We start from the raw sequence: 17,602 nt of genomic DNA, 5'->3' as shown, positions 1-17,602 counted from the left end.
ACACCACTCCCATGGCTAGTGATATTCAATGTTGGGCTAGTAAATAACTATATTCGCCATGACCGATGGCTAGTGGAAAAACATCAAATGCTGCATTTAAGTGTGTTTTGTTAATATGAATATCCTGCCGCTACCCCTCTCCAATCTAAGGCTTTTTAAGCTCTATCTCCTTTTGGAAAGAAAGAAATGTTTTATTTAATGACACACTCAACATATTGTATTTACGGTTATATGGCGTCAGACATATGGTTAAGGACCACGGATATTGAGAGAGGAAACCCGCTGTCGCCACGTCATGGGCTTCTCTTTTCGATTAGCAGCAAGGGATCTTTTATATGCACCATCCCACAGACAGGGTAGTACATACCACGGCCTTTGATATACCAGTCGTGGTGCACTGGCTGGAACGAGAAATAGCCCAATGGGCCCACCAACAGGGATCGATCCCACACTGACCGCACATCGAGCAAGCGCTTTACCACTGGGCTATGTCTCGGCCCATCTCCTTTAGAAGACATATCCGTTTATTCACTGATCCCATTACTAGTAGATTTGTATAACAATTGTACAAGGCTGTTAAGAGCCAGATGAGTTGGTAGTACAGGACACTTATTGAAATCATTTGCTTACATGGCCAAATAAAAAAATGTGCGTCATTCTAGTTACATGTGAAAAATAAATTAGGGTAGGTAGGTAGACTATAATTTCTTTTTTTTTTAAAACCTAAAATCTGTGAAACTGGTCTTCATAAACAGCAATAACGTAACATTTCAAACAAATGCTGCATCCTCTCATTGTTTTGAAAAACTTTTAGGGTTGGCAAAAATGGTTTTAAAACATTAGTGTCAACCAGGTAATTGGAACCATTGGTATTTTTGTTACTTGGCCTTATAAGGCCAAAAGCAGAGAAAATACAATGTGTAATTTAGTTATGAGGACATTTCATAAAATAAATTAACTAATATATATTTAACAAGCCTCAGCACAAAAAATATATTGGCTAGTATGAACCTTTTGAAAAACCAAATTTCTTAAAAAAAAATAAAAAAAAAAGATTCTAAAAATCACCAGTAATCAAAAATCTCTTGTTTGGGTGTGACGGATGTCTGCATCGCTTCATTCACTGGTTGTTGTGGCTGTTCTGAAAGTTCCGGTTCTGGTTCTAAATGATTTGTCGCAATGTGACTCTCTGCTTCTTCGTACGTCTGGAAGCTCATCGCGCACACACTGCACACAAACACCTGCGAGACCTGCTCTCCCTGGCCACCCTCCCCCAGCCCTTGCCCCACCTCCCCTAGAACCTCCCCAGCACCTGCCATCTCCTCCACGATCTGAATGACATCTCCGTGGTCCAACGGCTCGATCTTCACGGTCCCGTCTTGGCCGTTCACCAGATGGATGATGATTTCATTTTCAGAGTTCTCCGTCTGGAGAATCCCGGCTCTCGAGGATAACAGATTCTCCTTCTGTCTCTCCCCTCGACATCTCGGGATGTGTTGCTTCAATGTGCTCGACGTGGAGAAGGCTTTCTTGCACTGGAGACAGTTGAATCGACTGATGCCCGTGTGGCTGACCATGTGAGCCGAGAGTCTCTGTTTGCTCTTGTATGACTTCGGGCAGATGGTGCAGGAGAAAGGTCTGAGATTTGAGTGGACGAACTGGTGGTGTTTGTACAGCATGCTGCGGAAGCCGAACTTAACTCCACACAAGGGACAGCTGTGGGGCTTGGCCCCGGTGTGTTTGTTCATGTGGTCGTCCAGACTGGACTTGCCGTTGAAGCCGCGGCCGCACACTGAGCAGATGTGCCGGTACTGTCTCTCGCTCTGGTCTTTGTGCACCTCCATGTGGCAGCGCAAGGTGTTGGTGGCAAAGAAGCGCTTCCCGCACACGGAGCACACGTGGGGCTTGACGCCGCTGTGACGGCCGAGATGCAGGCGCAGGTAACGCGGGTGTCGGAACTTCTTCCCGCAGATGTTGCAGACGCATTCCTCCTGTTTGGTGTGCATCGTGTCGATGTGGATCATGATGTTCGTGTGTTTGGCGAGAACCTTGTGGCAGATTGGACATTCATTGGCGACGGCGTGCGTCTCCATGTGTTCTTTCAGCTCCTTCTTCGACTGCGCCTTGAAGTCGCATTTCTTGCACGATTTCACCATCGTCGTCTGCACGTGATGGATCATTTGTCGGTGCTTCACCAGAGCTCGGACCGTGTTGAAGCCACGACCGCAGATATTGCAACACTGGATGTCCGATGGTCCGTGGGTCTTGTTCACGTGATCATACAACACGTGCTTCGAGCTGAATATCATTTCACAGACATCGCAACGAACATTGTCCATTTTATGTTCATCGATGATGTGTTGTGTGAGATCACTGAACAAATCGAAAGAGGTTCGACATAACAAACAAGATGTCGACTTATCATAAATGTATCTATTCAAGGGACCATGTTTCTGTTTTAAGTGGTAAGCTTTGCTCTGTTTGAACGTGACCTCACAAACATCACAGCGAAGAGGGTCTACAACTCCATGAATCTCTACCAGATGATCTGTCACATCGGAGAATTGGTATGAAGTGAATTCGCAAACAGGACAGCCCAAATCCTCCGTGTCATAGCTGCCCGGAAACCGAGTCTTGGGACCGTGATGATGCTTCAGATGTTTCTGTTTGTCTTTGAGTCTTTTCTCGCAGACGTCGCAGCGTAGAGGATTGACAACCTGGTGCTGGAGGATCAGATGGTCCGTGACGTCTGAAAACCGCTCCGAAGTGAAACTGCTGCACTTCGTACAGTGGTGAACCGGACTGGATCTGTTGTCCCGTCCACACCCCATGTTCTGGAGGTGCAGGGATCTACTCTGGTGGGTGATGAATCTCTTCCCACATCCTGAACACGGATGTCGTGGGTCCAGCTGATGTACGTCCATGATGTGCTCCATCAGCTCCACACTGCTCCGTCCCGCAAAGTCACAGCAAGAACACCGCAAGTTTGTCACGTCGGCTAAAGTATCTACAGACAGGTATACATCATCACCACTTTGCATCCCATCTCTCGGTCTCATTCGCTGAATGCTGTGATGGAGAGAGGACAAGGGAACCGTGATTTTGGGGACATAAAACATTTGGTTCTCCTGAGGTAGATCTCTGTCGATGTTTTCACTCTCAGATTTAGTCCTTTCTGCTGTTATTTTAGTCCTTTCTGCTGTTACAGGCTTATGAATGGAATTCCTTTCTGTTTTTCCAAGACTACGAACTCTTGCTGTCATCTCTTTGGAGTCTTCAACACTGTCGTCATAAGAATCCAATACTCTCTTCTTGCCATCAGGAACAAAATCTGGATCGCCATCAGCATCATCTTCCCATTGTTCCATCTCATCCTCAGTTTTATCCAGCCCATCTTCAGGTTGTGATATTGATTTTATCCTTCTCTTACTAATATCAACCAGCTTCACAGACAATTTTTTTAGTTCTGTCTTCCTATCAACATTAACACTTTTGGCCAATATTTCTTTCTTGAGTCCAGAATTATCTTTATCTTTCTTTGTTTTACCTGTTGCAAGCAAAGAAAAGTCCATCTTTCTTCCTCTTGTTCCGTAAGCTTTTTTAATGGCTGTTTCGGTCAGATCTGTTTTCTGTTGCTTAACCAAAGGTGTGTTTTTCAAATTTGTCTTTTTGTTGTCGTATTTTCCAGAATAGCGTGGACCATCATCTGATGATTGAGAGATTCTGGATATTGGCTTCCTCTTAGAATACGGACTTGATGACACCCTGGATAACGTACGCACACTGTTCTTCACTCTTTGAACATCAGCATTTTTTTTCTTCGTCTTACTGGTTTCATGTTCTTTAAAACCAGGAAAACTAGTTCTTGGCTTTTCAGAACAATACTTTCTAGGTCTTCCAGGTTTTCTCTTCAACACCACGTTTTCATCAACATCTTTGAGACATTTTCTTCTCTTTATATTCCGATGTTCTTTTAAGTCTGTACTTGTTGAATCTATGGAATGTTCTTCCCGACTTACTGCCTCACCAGCCATCTGCACCGGGAATGATTCATCATCCATCTGCACTGTCATTGATTCATCGTCCATGGCAGACGTTTCCAATGCTGCCATCTTGAGTGAGTCCGTGAAGGAGATGTCTGTCTGTGTGGATATCGAAGACGAGATGATGTTTGCAGCTCCACCTGCTGGAAGAAAAGAAGCAAAACACAACATAAGCGAAAAGCAATCCATTGTAAGTTAGGTTTAGCACTGGAAATATAGCATTTTATATCTATCAACTTCTATGTCATTACATGCAGAAAGTGGTGGGGGAAAAGAAGAAAAACATGAGATCACACAGTAATTTGAAAGGCAGTCCATATAAGTAGGTACCTACTGACCTCTCAGTCATTGCAATAGGAAAACAAAGGTCAAGACATATTTCAATTAAACAATCAGGAAGGAAATGTTTTATTTAACAACACATCAACACATTTATTTTATCGATAGAGGAAACCCGCTGTCGCCACTTCATGGGCTACTCTTTTCGATTAGCAGCAAGGGATCTTTTATATGCACCATCCCACAGACAGGATAGTACATACCACGACCTTTGTTACACCAGTTGTGGAGCACTGGCAGGAAGGAGAAATAGCCCAATGGGCCCACTGATGGAAATCGATCTAGATCGATCGCACATCAGGCGAGCGCCATACCACTGAGCTATGTCCCGTCCCAGTTAAACAATCAGTTATAATGATATAAAAATAAGGATTAAAATTGTAAGGACCATGCACCTACTGACGTGATCACCAGGATCTAGACCCTAGATCTAGACCTAGACTGTACCTTTAATAACTATTAAGGTTTTTTTTAAGAGTTCATTTTTTATATATCAATTCCATCATTAAAACTGGAAGAACAAATTAATATATTACTGGTTCCTTCAGGTGCTGGCATCGGCCTCGGTGGTGTCGTGGTTAAGCCATTGGATAAAAGTCTGGTAGATACTATGTTCGTAGACCGGTACCAGCTCCAACCCAGAGCGAGTTTTAATGACTCAGTGGGTAGCTGTAAGTTCACTACACTGACTTCTCTCTCACTAACCACTAACAAGTATACCACTGTCCTGGACAGACAAGATAACTGAGTTATGTGTATCCAGGACAGGTGCTTGAACCTTAATTGGACATAAGCATGAAACTAAGTTGAAATGAAATGAATACTGGTGTTCGAAATAAGCACTTGTCTGTTTCTCCTGAAAAGTGAAAATCTGTTTGGACCAGCAAAATGTACCTCAATGATTGTCCAGTGGACAAGTAAACATTTATAACACGGTTTCATTTTGAGCATTCAAAAACATCGTCCTTGTACTGGAACAAAACAAACCACTTATTTGGACAAGTGGAAATATTGGCAGACAAGTACATTTCTAAATGTACTGACAAGTAGATTTATAAACGTACTTGTCTGGTGGACTAGTGAACATTTCTGATTATTTCTATCACCGACTATGACATGTATGTATAATATAATGCAAATAAAAGTCTAGTTAAGACAACTTACAGATAGTGTCAATTTTCTGTTGTTCTTCATTGTTAGTTGTATTTAATATCTGTGAAAAAATACATAAAAGGTTATTACATGAAAACATTATATGAAAATAAACTATTATCTTATGTAAGTAAATTAAAATCTAAAAAACAACAACCAAGTAGTCTGGCACAGATCCAAAAGTAAGTAACAACAATTGCAAACTATATGTTAATCAATTTATTGTTGTTGTTTTTAAAGTGAGGCATGTAATATCTTGGTCAACTGGTGTTTTTTCGGGAAGATATAAATATTGCATTTCAGTGTATTTTGGAATTGTGTTACGTGCCCTTTTTGCAAATCCCACCCCCTCCCTAAAACATTCTGCTTCTGATAAACCATTTATAACTTTTTTAACCCTTCAGCTGACAAGATTCAGTCTCGTCCATGTTAAATGTGTTCCCTGCACTTTATTGACGTACCTGCATAAGACGACGTTTGGCGTCCTGTAAGTTTTCCAGGCCACCAGTTAATGCGTACACTCTGCCCTGGGTTCCTGGAGACCAGCTCCAGGTACAGTCAGACAGTCGGGTTACTTCGCCCAGTACGTTCGAAATCAACTTACTGCCCTTGTTTTCCAGTCTCGTGACCATTTCCTTACAAAGAACTGCTGTGATGGTCTCAAACATCTTAAATAAAGGTTAGTGTCGTTTTAATTTAACAGGATCATTTTACAAAAAACAAGTATAAAATTATTTTTGAACTGTAATGTAAGCCAAAATTTTTAATAGTTATTTTTTCAACTAACTGACTTATTGCCCCCGTTTTCTAATCTTGTAATCATTTCTTTACCAAGAACTGCTGTGATGCTTTCAAACAACTAGAACAAAGTTTACTGTACTTTTAATTTAACAGAATACTTTTACATAAATCAAGTATAAAATTATATAAAGATAAAATTGTTTGGGTTTCACTACGGACATATCTTTGTATTAAAAAGTAAGCCAACAATTTCATTATGCTAAATATCTGAAGGATTTTCTTCAAATCTGTCATAAATCATATCTCCATTTTTCTATAAATTAAACAAGCAGTATGCTCAAGTTGCTGTAAACATCTAGTTTAAAACATACCTCTGTTTTTGTTACTGGTAAAACTGTTTCCACAGGAAGCATGTTGTGTTCAGATTTATCCATAGAAACTGAAACAAAATGTAACATTAATATATATATATATATTAATTAAAATTATGAAAATTATTATTAAAAAAATAACAGTATTTAGATATAAGAATCTGTGAACGCCATTAAATATAAGAATATGTGAACACCATTAAATATAAGAATCTGTGAACGCCATTAAATTACTAAAAAAACTATGTCAAGATCCAAGAATCTAGAACACTTATTTTCGGATTTTATCATTCTGTATATTTCATTATTAAATTATGAATTTAAATATCTGGCTTTCTGCCTAACCGTCTTCAAAACAATTCTGGGCCCCGTTTTATGACGTGATCTTAGCACTAAGATCAACACAAGTGCATAAAGTATGCTCTTAAGGTGATCTTAGCTCTAAGATTGCTTCATAAAACGGGGCTCAGGAAGTTTTACTAACCTCTCCTGTCACTGCCTTTTGGTGAGTCGCCGATCTCTTCACCTCCCACCAAAGAGTCACTGCCATTGTCCTGGGAAAAGGGCGGAGTCTCTTCAGGCTGAGATTCAAATGAGTTATCTCCCTTGTAACATATGGGGAGATGACTCGTGAAACCGTCTTTACATCCGTGAGTCTGACCACAGAAAGGACAGTGGTAGTGACCCTGAACTGGACCACTTGAATCTCTGTTTCTGTTCCCACAGTCTAAGTAACAAGTCAGCATGGAATAATCTGTCAGAAAACGTGATATCATTACAGAACATGATAAACAGAACATGACATGTTTAACTAATGTTAATTTCACTTCAAATAATAAAAGTTAAAGCAAATGACTTCAATCAAAGTCGGTAGCTCTGGTGGAGTATCTATGTCTTCTAAATTATCAAGGTTGATACTCTCATATCACAAGACTGGCCATTCAAAGCAACTGACTCACCAAGGTCAAGGTAGGTAACTCTTAACAGATCAATCATAGGGCCTCAGACCACAATTAATTTCGCTATATGTTTCTATATAGCCTTAGTGGCTATAACATTTTTATTAATATCAGCAGGCCCGTGAAGTTTTGTATGTACCTTTGCCTGCATGGGGGACACATACCCTGAAAAGGACAACCCCTGTTGTCCAGCTCTTTCTCCCAGCATATTGGTTTAAACAGACACACCCTCTAAACCAGGCCGGAGTACACCCATTTTACACAAAAAGCACTACTTTTTCATGGGCCGGAATTACCACAAACAAGTCTTCAATGTCAACAAGTTACACACGTTTACAAACTACATGCTATCCCCTGTCACTTCAGTCAAACAGTTGTCACTTCATAGATGTCTGCCATGAAATAATCACAGTCAAACAGCAGACTACTTGCGCGGTCAAATTTCCAGATTTTGGACAACCAAATGGGAAGATAACTGTAATCTGAGGCCTATCAGTCCATTTTCCCCCCTAAAAACTGGCCCACACTAATGCATTCCAATGATATACATATTAAAGCAATGCTCAGTAAGTATCGGGATGTCACCTTTAAACTGAGAGTATATAGAGGCTGTGTTAAAACACCTACCACAGAGCCTTGCCATGGCCAATTTTAGCAATGGAAACTTGAGAGACACCAACTTCAAAATGTAATAACTTTATCAAATTTTGGAATTTCTTCATACAATGAGCAGCTATTTTTTCTTCTACATATGTTCTATCTGCACACTGTTGTCTTGGAAAGATTTTGAAATATTTAAAGGAAAAAAAATCAATCATTAGATTTTACTTCATTTTTAATTAAATATTAAACTTAAATTTAAATTTTTGAAAAAAATTAAAATCTAAAACTGTAAAATTTTGCATTTTAGATATGATAAGTGGAGGCTTATTAAAGATATGGTGACTGAATTCATGGTACATTATTAGAAGTGTGTCACAGGGATGGTGAAAGTCACAAAGTTGGGACCATTTGCAACAAATTTTTACACACTAATTTCAGGGAAAATTAGACATGATAGGCCTCAGATTCAATTTTGACCTGCTGTATTTACTTAATCTACTTTATTTACTGCATTAGATATGTAGCCTACCGGCCTCAGTGGCGTCGTGGCAGGCCATCGGTCTACAGGCTGGTAGGTACTGGGTTCGAATCCCAGTCGAGGCATGGGATTTTTAATCGAGATACCGACTCCAAACCCTGAGTGAGTGCTCCGCAAGGCTCAATGGGTAGGTGTAAACCACTTGCACCGACCAGTGATCCATAACTGGTTCAACAAAGGCCATGGTTTGTGCTATCCTGCCTGTGGGAAGCGCAAATAAAAAGATCCCTTGCTGCCTGTCGTAAAAAGAGTAGCCTATGTGGCGACAGCGGGTTTCCTCTAAAAACAGTGTCAGAATGACCATATGTTTGACGTCCAATAGCCGATGATAAGATAAAAAATCAATGTGCTCTAGCGGCGTCGTTAAATAAAACAAACTTTACTTTTTACTTTAGATATGTAGCCACTTTGTAAAAGGCAAAACAGTCCATATAAATGCATATTAATATGAATATGCCCTACAGATGTTACTTAGGTATACACCATAATATGTTTTTTGTTGACGACAACTTTGAAAATGAAGATTTTGTCACAAAATGCTGATATAAATCCTACCAAGAGGTACTTGCACAATATTTTTCAGTTTCCAGTGATAACTGTTAACAAGTGTAATCATGTGCCAGTGTCTTGGATACCTCAGTGTAGTATTGCTTGATTGGAAGGATGTTTGTAGTAATGACCACTGAATATGCATTGTGGATTATTCTGCCATGTTTTACAAGCCAAATGTTAACTTTTTTGGCAGATTTTCTGCAATAAACTTGACAAGTGTACCAGCATCTGATTACTGAACACAATAAATACATTCAGACAGCATAGAATATTAGCCTATTAGATTTTCTAAGGATAAAAGACCATTTTCTAAAAATTACTGAAGTGTGTAATTTACATAAATGTAGGTGAAATGTATTATTAGAGTACTCAATCTTGTTAAAAACTGTACACTATTTATTTAAAGTGTTTAATTACATTTAGTAGGGATATATTCATTATATTTAGATCTTCTGTCCAATTGCAATAATTGAGAAACTCATTAAAATTCAATATGTAAAAAAAAAAAAAAATCTCAATATTGACCAACAAAATCCAACTTTTCCTCTTTTTTACCAAATTATTAGCTCAAAACTGTTAACAAATATTGCAACAACCTGTAGTAACATCAGAGGTAATTTTATGCTATTTTGGAGGATATTGAAATTTAAAAGTTGAAAACTTTAATTTTAATTTTTAATAAATTCAAAACAAATGTTTTTTAATTTAATAAAATATTTAGAAAATAAATCAATAAGTTTTCATATTCCTTGTGGTATTCACAATCAGTCTGTGTAATTTCACCTCTCTGGTTACAATATTTTCATCAGAATCAAGCATTTAACCGGTGTAATGTGTGAACTATATCAAACAGACACACCCTCTAAACCAGGCCGGAGTACACCCATTTTACACAAAAAGCACTACTTTTTCATGGGCCGGAATTACCACAAACAAGTCTTCAATGTCAACAAGTTACACATGTTTACAAACTACATGCTATCCCCTGTCACTTCAGTCAAACAGTTGCCACTTCATAGCTGTCTGCCATGAAATAATCACAGTCAAACAGCAGACTACTTGCGCGGTGAAACTTCCGGATTTTGGACAACCAAATGGGAAGATAACTGTAATCTGAGGCCATCATCTACAGCCACTAACTCACCAAGGTAGGTAACTCTTGCAGATCATCCATAGCCACCAACTCACCAACAGATCATAACTATTAACTCACCAACGTAGGTAACTCTGCAGTCCCAGTGAGAAAGGCCGTGTTGTTTCACCTCGGTGCCGACCGTGGGCTGGAATCTGTCAGGTGGACACAGTGGGCAGTGGGACTGGTTACCGCAGCAATCGTCACGGTCACACTGGACAACCTGGAGGTCGTCTACAGTCCGCACAATAGAGCAATGCCACTATGAATGTGTCATGAAAGAGACGAAAAAGGAATATTCGTTTAATGACATGTTAGCACATTTTAAACTCACACCATTATTTTGACACACAGTTGAGAACAATTTAAAGTGTGTACTGTTTAACGACACCACCAGAGCGCACTGATTAATCATCGGCTCTTGGATGTCAAACATTTGGTAATTCTAACATAGTCTTAGCGAGGAAACCTGCCACATTTACCAGTCGTGGTGCCCTGGCTGGTCTGAGAAATAGCCCATTAATGGGGATCGATCCTAGACCTACCACGCATAAGGCTACATCCCACCCCTAATTTGAGGCATTTCCAAAAAGTCCAGAAAATGTGGGACAGACAAACAGATGGATGGATGGACAAATGGAAACAAAACCTATAGCACATTATTAAAACTACGTCACTCACAGAGTCATTACCTTATCTGCCAGTATTTCTCTGAGAGGTAGGAGATATTTTGTATCCTGTAGATAATCGTCAGATGTCTGTAAACACGACAGACTGCGCCGGTGTTTTCTTCTGTCTCGACAACGCCACAGATGGGTCACCATGACACCCATGTTGCCAAAGTTGTTCCTCTTGCACAGTGGACAGTGGTAGTGTTGTTTGAGAGTATTGCCACACGGGTCGGTACACAGGGCTATTTTAATACCTGCAAAATAACAAACCGTTAGTGCCTTGTGTAGTCTTTGTATCTAAATATGTTACTGTTTTAGACATCCTGACACTGTAGCAAATATTTTTTACTTTTTCAGTTAATTTTTTGTCACTCCTTATTGAACTAAAAACAAATGTAACAAGAGTACCGGTGAGATACATGATACGCAGTTGGTTGGCCCATTGGGCTATTTCTCGTTCCAGCCAGTGCACCATGATTGGTATATCATCTGTATGCAAGATATGGTCAGAGCAAGGATTACTGTTATGAAGGAAGGGAACTGTATTAACGTGCTCACATCCTTACGGTTCAGGCACGCCCAACATGGATTCGGGTTCTGACTCTGCCAGCCCACGATTCCATGGCGGGGTATGTGCAGTAGACCATGAAAAGTAGGTCACAGTGACCTAGTAATAGTATGTTACAGACCGCCATCCCAAGATATGGTCCAGACAAGGATTTACTATTATGTGCAGTAGACCATGAAAAGTAGGTCACGGTGACCTAGTAATAGTACATGACACAAAACCATCCAAGTTGTTCTTAAATGTGAGGTTTGATGGTCCTGTATGCATCTGTATGCAAGATATGGTCCAGACAAGGATTTACATTTATGTGCAGTAGATTGTAAAAAGTAGGTTACAGTGACCTAGTACTAGAACACAATACACTACCATCCCAAGTTGTTCCAACATGTGAGGTTTGATGGTTCTAAATGCATCTGTAAAGTTTGTTTTATTTAACAATGCCACTAGAGCATATTGATTTTTTCTTATCATCGGCTATTGGACGTCAAATATATGGTCATTCTGATACTGTTTTTAGAGGAAACCCGCTGTCGCCACATAGGCTACTCTTTTATGACAGGCAGCAAGGGATCTTTTATATGTGCTTCCCACAGGCAGGATAGCACAAACCATGGCCTTTGTTGAACCAGTTATGGATCACTGGTCGGTGCAAGTGGTTTACACCTACCCATTGAGCCTTGCAGAGCACTCACTCGGGGTTTGGAGTCGGTATCTGGATTAAAAATACCATGCCTCGACTGGGATCCGAACCCAGTACCTACCAGCCTGTAGACCGATGGCCTAACCACGACGACACCGAGGCCGTCTAAATGCATCTGTATGCAAGATTTGGTCCGGACAAGAAAAAGTTAACATAATACGACCCAACATAGATGGGCGTATAAAAAGTGTTTTGTTTAACAACACTATTAGAGCAAATTTATTTATTAATCATTGGCTATTGGACGTCAAACATCTGGTATTTCAGACATATAGTCTTAGAGATGAATCCCGCTATATTTTTTCATCAGTAGCAAAGGATCTTTAATATGCACTTTCCCACACAGACAGACAGTCCAGACAAACATTGACAGCGTATGCCCTTGACTGCACATCAAACTTATTTGGGTATAAATATGAAAACAGATTAGAACAAACATTTGGTGGACTCACCATCAAAGTTAATGGTTGTTGGTTGGTTGCTGTAGAAGAAATGGACAACAGTTTCATCTTTTCCCTGAGCAGAAAATAAGTAAAAAACCAAATATCAATATCAGACTCGTAGGAAGGATATTTTATACACATACATGTGTCAGTTATTCTCAAGTCATGAAACATGCATGTCCTAAGGACTATAATTATCCATATAAGCAGAAAGAATTGGGGAAAGAAAAAAAGCCATTTCTTCCTCTAGATAGGTTTTCATGTCATAAATGGTGCTTCACTATGGGCCGTTAATTATCAGACCTGTCAACCCTCCCGGATTCCGCGGGAGTCTCCCGGTATTTGATCAAATCTCCTTTCGCTGTGCGGGAGACAGTTTCTCCTGTTAAATGACATTTTTGTAAGCATAAAAAAAAAATCGATCCTCTTTTGTCAAAATAACAGAAGGGAAGTAACTCTGCCTTTTTTTTCTCATTCGGAAAATGTCAACTACTTTCAGTTTCCGAGAATGTAACAGGCCGAATTGTCCCGACTGTTTAACCTTTGCCGAAGTGAGAATTGTGGGATAGTCTATTTTAGCACATGATGGAGTTTATAAAATGACGTGTTATTATAATGTTTGTTGTCATCGTAATGGCTACGAAGCGTGTTGCCGCTAATTCAACAGGCTGTGTATTGACATTCAGTGTTGCCATATAAAAAAAAAAAACTATCCAATTTAGTTCTAATAACACCTCTGAATTGTAAAATGTCTTCCCACTGGATTACATAATGCAACTATGACGAATCTGAACTGCCAGACTCCCGAATTGACAGCGATACACACGATGCATGTTAAAATCACATGTCACAGCAAGACAACGAAAAGACCAATTAGCTGTATAAACATACTTGTGTCAGTTAATTTTGTATGTTTGTGCGGTAAAATGTTGGTTATAAGGGTACACTTCAAGAAATTATTTTTGTACAATTAAAAAATGTTGTGTTTGACATTGACATAAAGTTACTCACAGAAATGGGTATAATTCTGGTATATTTCACACGATTTCCGTAATGAGGTTTTACTTATGATTAATGAAAATACAATGTTTATTGCATCATTATAATGATTTTAAATAAGTACCACGCCACCGTTCCTCATTATAGTAAAAATTGAATATTAATTTATAAGATTTATATAAATTTGTCTTTGGTACTTAGGTACACTAACCACAAATGATAATGTAACGCAACCTGTAAGGCTGTAAGTGTAATACCGTAAATGTACTAATTAAATTTTTTATTTCTTGTTCATGTACTTAACATTTTTGGATAAAACTTTTTTTATTTTTTAAATGTTTTAAATCATAATATTTAAACTTAAAAAAAAAATGCCAAGATCTAAGGTTAAGAAGTATATATAACATTATAAAGTATTCATATAACTTATTGTAATAATGTTTTTTTTAAATCTTGCGATTTTGGGTTAAATTGTGTGAATTTAAAAAAGCTCCTGCTTTTTGACAAAATCTCCTGCTTTTTCAACACACACTTCCTGCTTTCTCTTGACTAAAGGTTGACAGGTCTGTTAATTATGTGTAAGAATAGATTCCATGATGGCAGTGATGTCAACAACTAACTTACGTCATCAGTGATACGTACATCACAGCTATGACGCAATGCTGTTTCTTGTTCTCAACTTGAAAACTTGTTTTTAAAAACAGTATCGTTCGCAAATCTTCCATAAAATGATAAATATTGAAAATGGGTAATAAATAGAATACCCAACTCGCTACTTGGCAATACTGTTTATCTTGCACTCGTGAATTAATGTTGTGCAAGATAAACTGTATAATTGCCTTGTAGCCAGAAAGAAAGAAATGTTTTGTTTAACGACACACTCAGCACATTTTATTTATGGTTATATGGTGTCAGACATATGGTTAAGGACCACAGATATTGAGAAAGGAAACCCGCTGTCGCAACTTCATGGGCTACTCTTTTCGATTAGCAGCAAGGGATCTTTTATATGCACCATCCCATAGACAGGGTAGTACATACCACGGCCTTTGATATACCAGTCGTGGTGCACTGGTTGGAACGAGAAATAGCCCAATGGCCCCACCGACAGGGATCGATCCCACACCGACCACGCATCGAGCAAGCGTTGTACCACTGAGCTACATCCCACCCCTACATCCAGAATGGATAACATTTCGGAAAGGTGGTGGTCACTGTCTGTTTTGGCATGGGCATAAAAATAATATTTATCGTGAATCCTACCTTCCCCATATGATCAATTCAGGTTGGCTGTAGTAATTCACATTTTATCTGTAGTAACAATACATATTTTTTTTTTTTTACATTTGAATTTACACATACCATCTTCCTGAGATGTGATTTGAGGTGGTGAGCAAACGCAATTCTCTTGTAGAGCTGCTGTTCGCAGTACGGACAATGGAAGTGGCCCGGTGACATGTGACATTGGTGGAAACACTTCAGAATCAGAATATCTGAAACAAGACATGTGACATTGGTGGAAACACTTCAGGTCGGAATATCTGAACAACACTTCAGAATCAGAATATCTGAAACAAGACATGTTACATTGGTGGAAACACACAGAATCAGAATAATCAAGAATGACATTGGTGGAAACACTTCAGAATCGGAATATCTGAAACAAGACATGTGACATTGGTGGAAACACTTCAGAATCGGAATATCTGAAACAAGACATGTTACATTGGTGGAAACACTTCAGAATCGGAATATCTGAAACAAGACATGTGACATTGGTGGAAACACTTCAGAATCGGAATATCTGAAACAAGACATGTGACATTGGTGGAAACACTTCAGAATGACATGTGGTGGAAACACTTCAGAATCGGAATATCTGAAACAAGACATGTGTTACACTTCAGAATCGGTGAAACAAACACTTCAGAATCAGAATCGGAATATCTGAAACAAGACATGTGACATTGGTGGAAACACTTCAGAATCGGAATATCTGAAAAAAGACAATGGTGGAAAGACTTCATATCGGAATATCTGAAATAAGACATGTTACATTGGTGGAATATCTGAAAACAAGACATGTGACATTGGTGGAAACACTCAGAATCGAAATATCTGAAACAGACATGACATTGGTCTGAAAAGAGATGTTGCATTGGTGGAAACATTTCAGAAACAGCATATCTGAAACAATCAGTATACCTGCTTTTTCTGAATGTTTTAAACATAAAAACATGTTTGTATGAAAGAAAAAGAAAGAAATGTTTTATTTAACGACGCACTCAACACATTTTATTTACGGTTATATGGCGTCAGACATATGGTTAAGGACCACACAGATTTTGAGAGGAAACCCGATGTCGCCACTACATGGGCTACTCTTCCGATGAGCAGCAAGGGATCTTTTATTTGCGCTTCCCACAGGCAGGATAGCACAAACCATGGCCTTTGTTGAACCAGTTACGGATCACTGGTCGGTGCAAGTGGTTTACACCTACCCACTGAGCCTTGTGGAGCACTCACTCAGGGTTTGGAGTCGGTATCTGGATTAAAAATCCCATGCCTCGACTGGGATCCGAACCCAGTACCTACCAGCCTGTAGACCGATGGCCTACCACGACGCCACCGAGGCCGGTTATGTTTGTATGAAAACCAAGAATGAAAAGCCATACAAATCTGCAATTAAAAGTTGTAGATCCTAGCTGAGTTTGGTTAATCTACAAACTTTTAAACCTATAAAATTACAATAGTGGGGGGGGGGGGGGGGGAGAGAGAGAGACAGAGAGAGAAAGAGTCTGTGATACCGAAATTGGGAAATACCCCCTAAAAATAGACGAGAGCTCAGACTCCATAACCTTGTCACCTCAGAGGTTACATGCATTTTCAGAATTATGATGTTCAAAGATGGATGATAATCTGATTCTAAACAGATAGGGAATATGTAAGTACGTGTAATGTCTGATTTCAATTAACACAAACGTCTCTAACAGTAAAAAACAAATATGCGGTAGTGTTGTAAAAACTAGGGTTTGCAACTTTAAGACAATGCAGCACACATGCAGCGTTAGAAATAAACACCTGTCCCTTTGTCCTGACAAGTGAAAATATATTCAGACAAGCGAAATATACATTGGTGGTTATCCTGTGGACAAGTGAAAATATTCAATGCAGTTTCATTTTAAGCAATCAAAAACATTGTCCTTGTACTTGAATAAAACAAACCATTTCTTTTTTTTTCTTTTTTCATGAACATTTATTGACCCCAAGGAAAATATTATTGTAGTGCCAGGGTGGGGGCCCTGGTATCACTACCTTATAATCATTTCATAGGTCAAAACATTGAACATAAGTAAAATGTACTGACACATATATAGATACATGAAACATACAACAAATCATTTATTGGGACAAATAAAAATATTGGCGGACAAGTAAATTTTTAGATTTATTTATCCGTTGGAACTAGTTAAACATTCTGCTTATTTCTATCACTGACATGTACTCACTTCCCACGGTAACGGCGTATTTGAAGTGAGACTGTGTGATGTGATCCCGGACACGCATTGAGCCGGCTGGTTTGAAGTGCTGCACGTCGCAGAACGGACAGTGCACCTTGTGACACCGACAGTCTCCCGCACAACACCGCAACAGCTCAATCTCCTCCTCAAAGTTTATGTGTGTGTAGTGGCGTGGTGCATCAGCCTGAAGTAGGAAAATACCACAGCAGATCTATTAAAACTGACTGGATGACTATCGTGCATTTTGGGATCAAATATTACTGTTGATGG

At 39.2% G+C, this 17,602-nt stretch overlaps 1 protein-coding gene across 1 annotated transcript in view; it reads right to left on the bottom strand.

Moving 5' to 3' along the window:
• Window positions 1-400: 400 nt before the first annotated feature.
• LOC121390382 overlaps window positions 401-17,602 on the bottom strand; it is a 24,621-nt gene continuing 7,419 nt past the window's right edge. Inside the window, exons 2-11 of the mRNA XM_041522182.1 lie at window positions 17,321-17,516; window positions 15,174-15,304; window positions 12,822-12,885; window positions 11,123-11,355; window positions 10,512-10,692; window positions 7,131-7,400; window positions 6,647-6,714; window positions 5,996-6,202; window positions 5,547-5,595; window positions 401-4,186 (exon numbers count right to left, since the gene is read on the bottom strand). Coding sequence (XP_041378116.1) covers window positions 1,065-4,186; window positions 5,547-5,595; window positions 5,996-6,202; window positions 6,647-6,714; window positions 7,131-7,400; window positions 10,512-10,692; window positions 11,123-11,355; window positions 12,822-12,885; window positions 15,174-15,304; window positions 17,321-17,516 — 4,521 coding nt within the window. The 3' untranslated portion in view covers window positions 401-1,064. The remainder of the gene's footprint in view (window positions 4,187-5,546; window positions 5,596-5,995; window positions 6,203-6,646; window positions 6,715-7,130; window positions 7,401-10,511; window positions 10,693-11,122; window positions 11,356-12,821; window positions 12,886-15,173; window positions 15,305-17,320; window positions 17,517-17,602) is intronic.

The sequence above is a fragment of the Gigantopelta aegis genome, chromosome 15 (genome assembly GCF_016097555.1).
Source record: "Gigantopelta aegis isolate Gae_Host chromosome 15, Gae_host_genome, whole genome shotgun sequence".
NCBI classification, from domain to species: domain Eukaryota; kingdom Metazoa; phylum Mollusca; class Gastropoda; order Neomphalida; family Peltospiridae; genus Gigantopelta; species Gigantopelta aegis.
The sequence above is the reverse complement of the archived record's forward strand: the minus strand, read 5'-3'. Positions and strand labels throughout refer to the sequence as shown.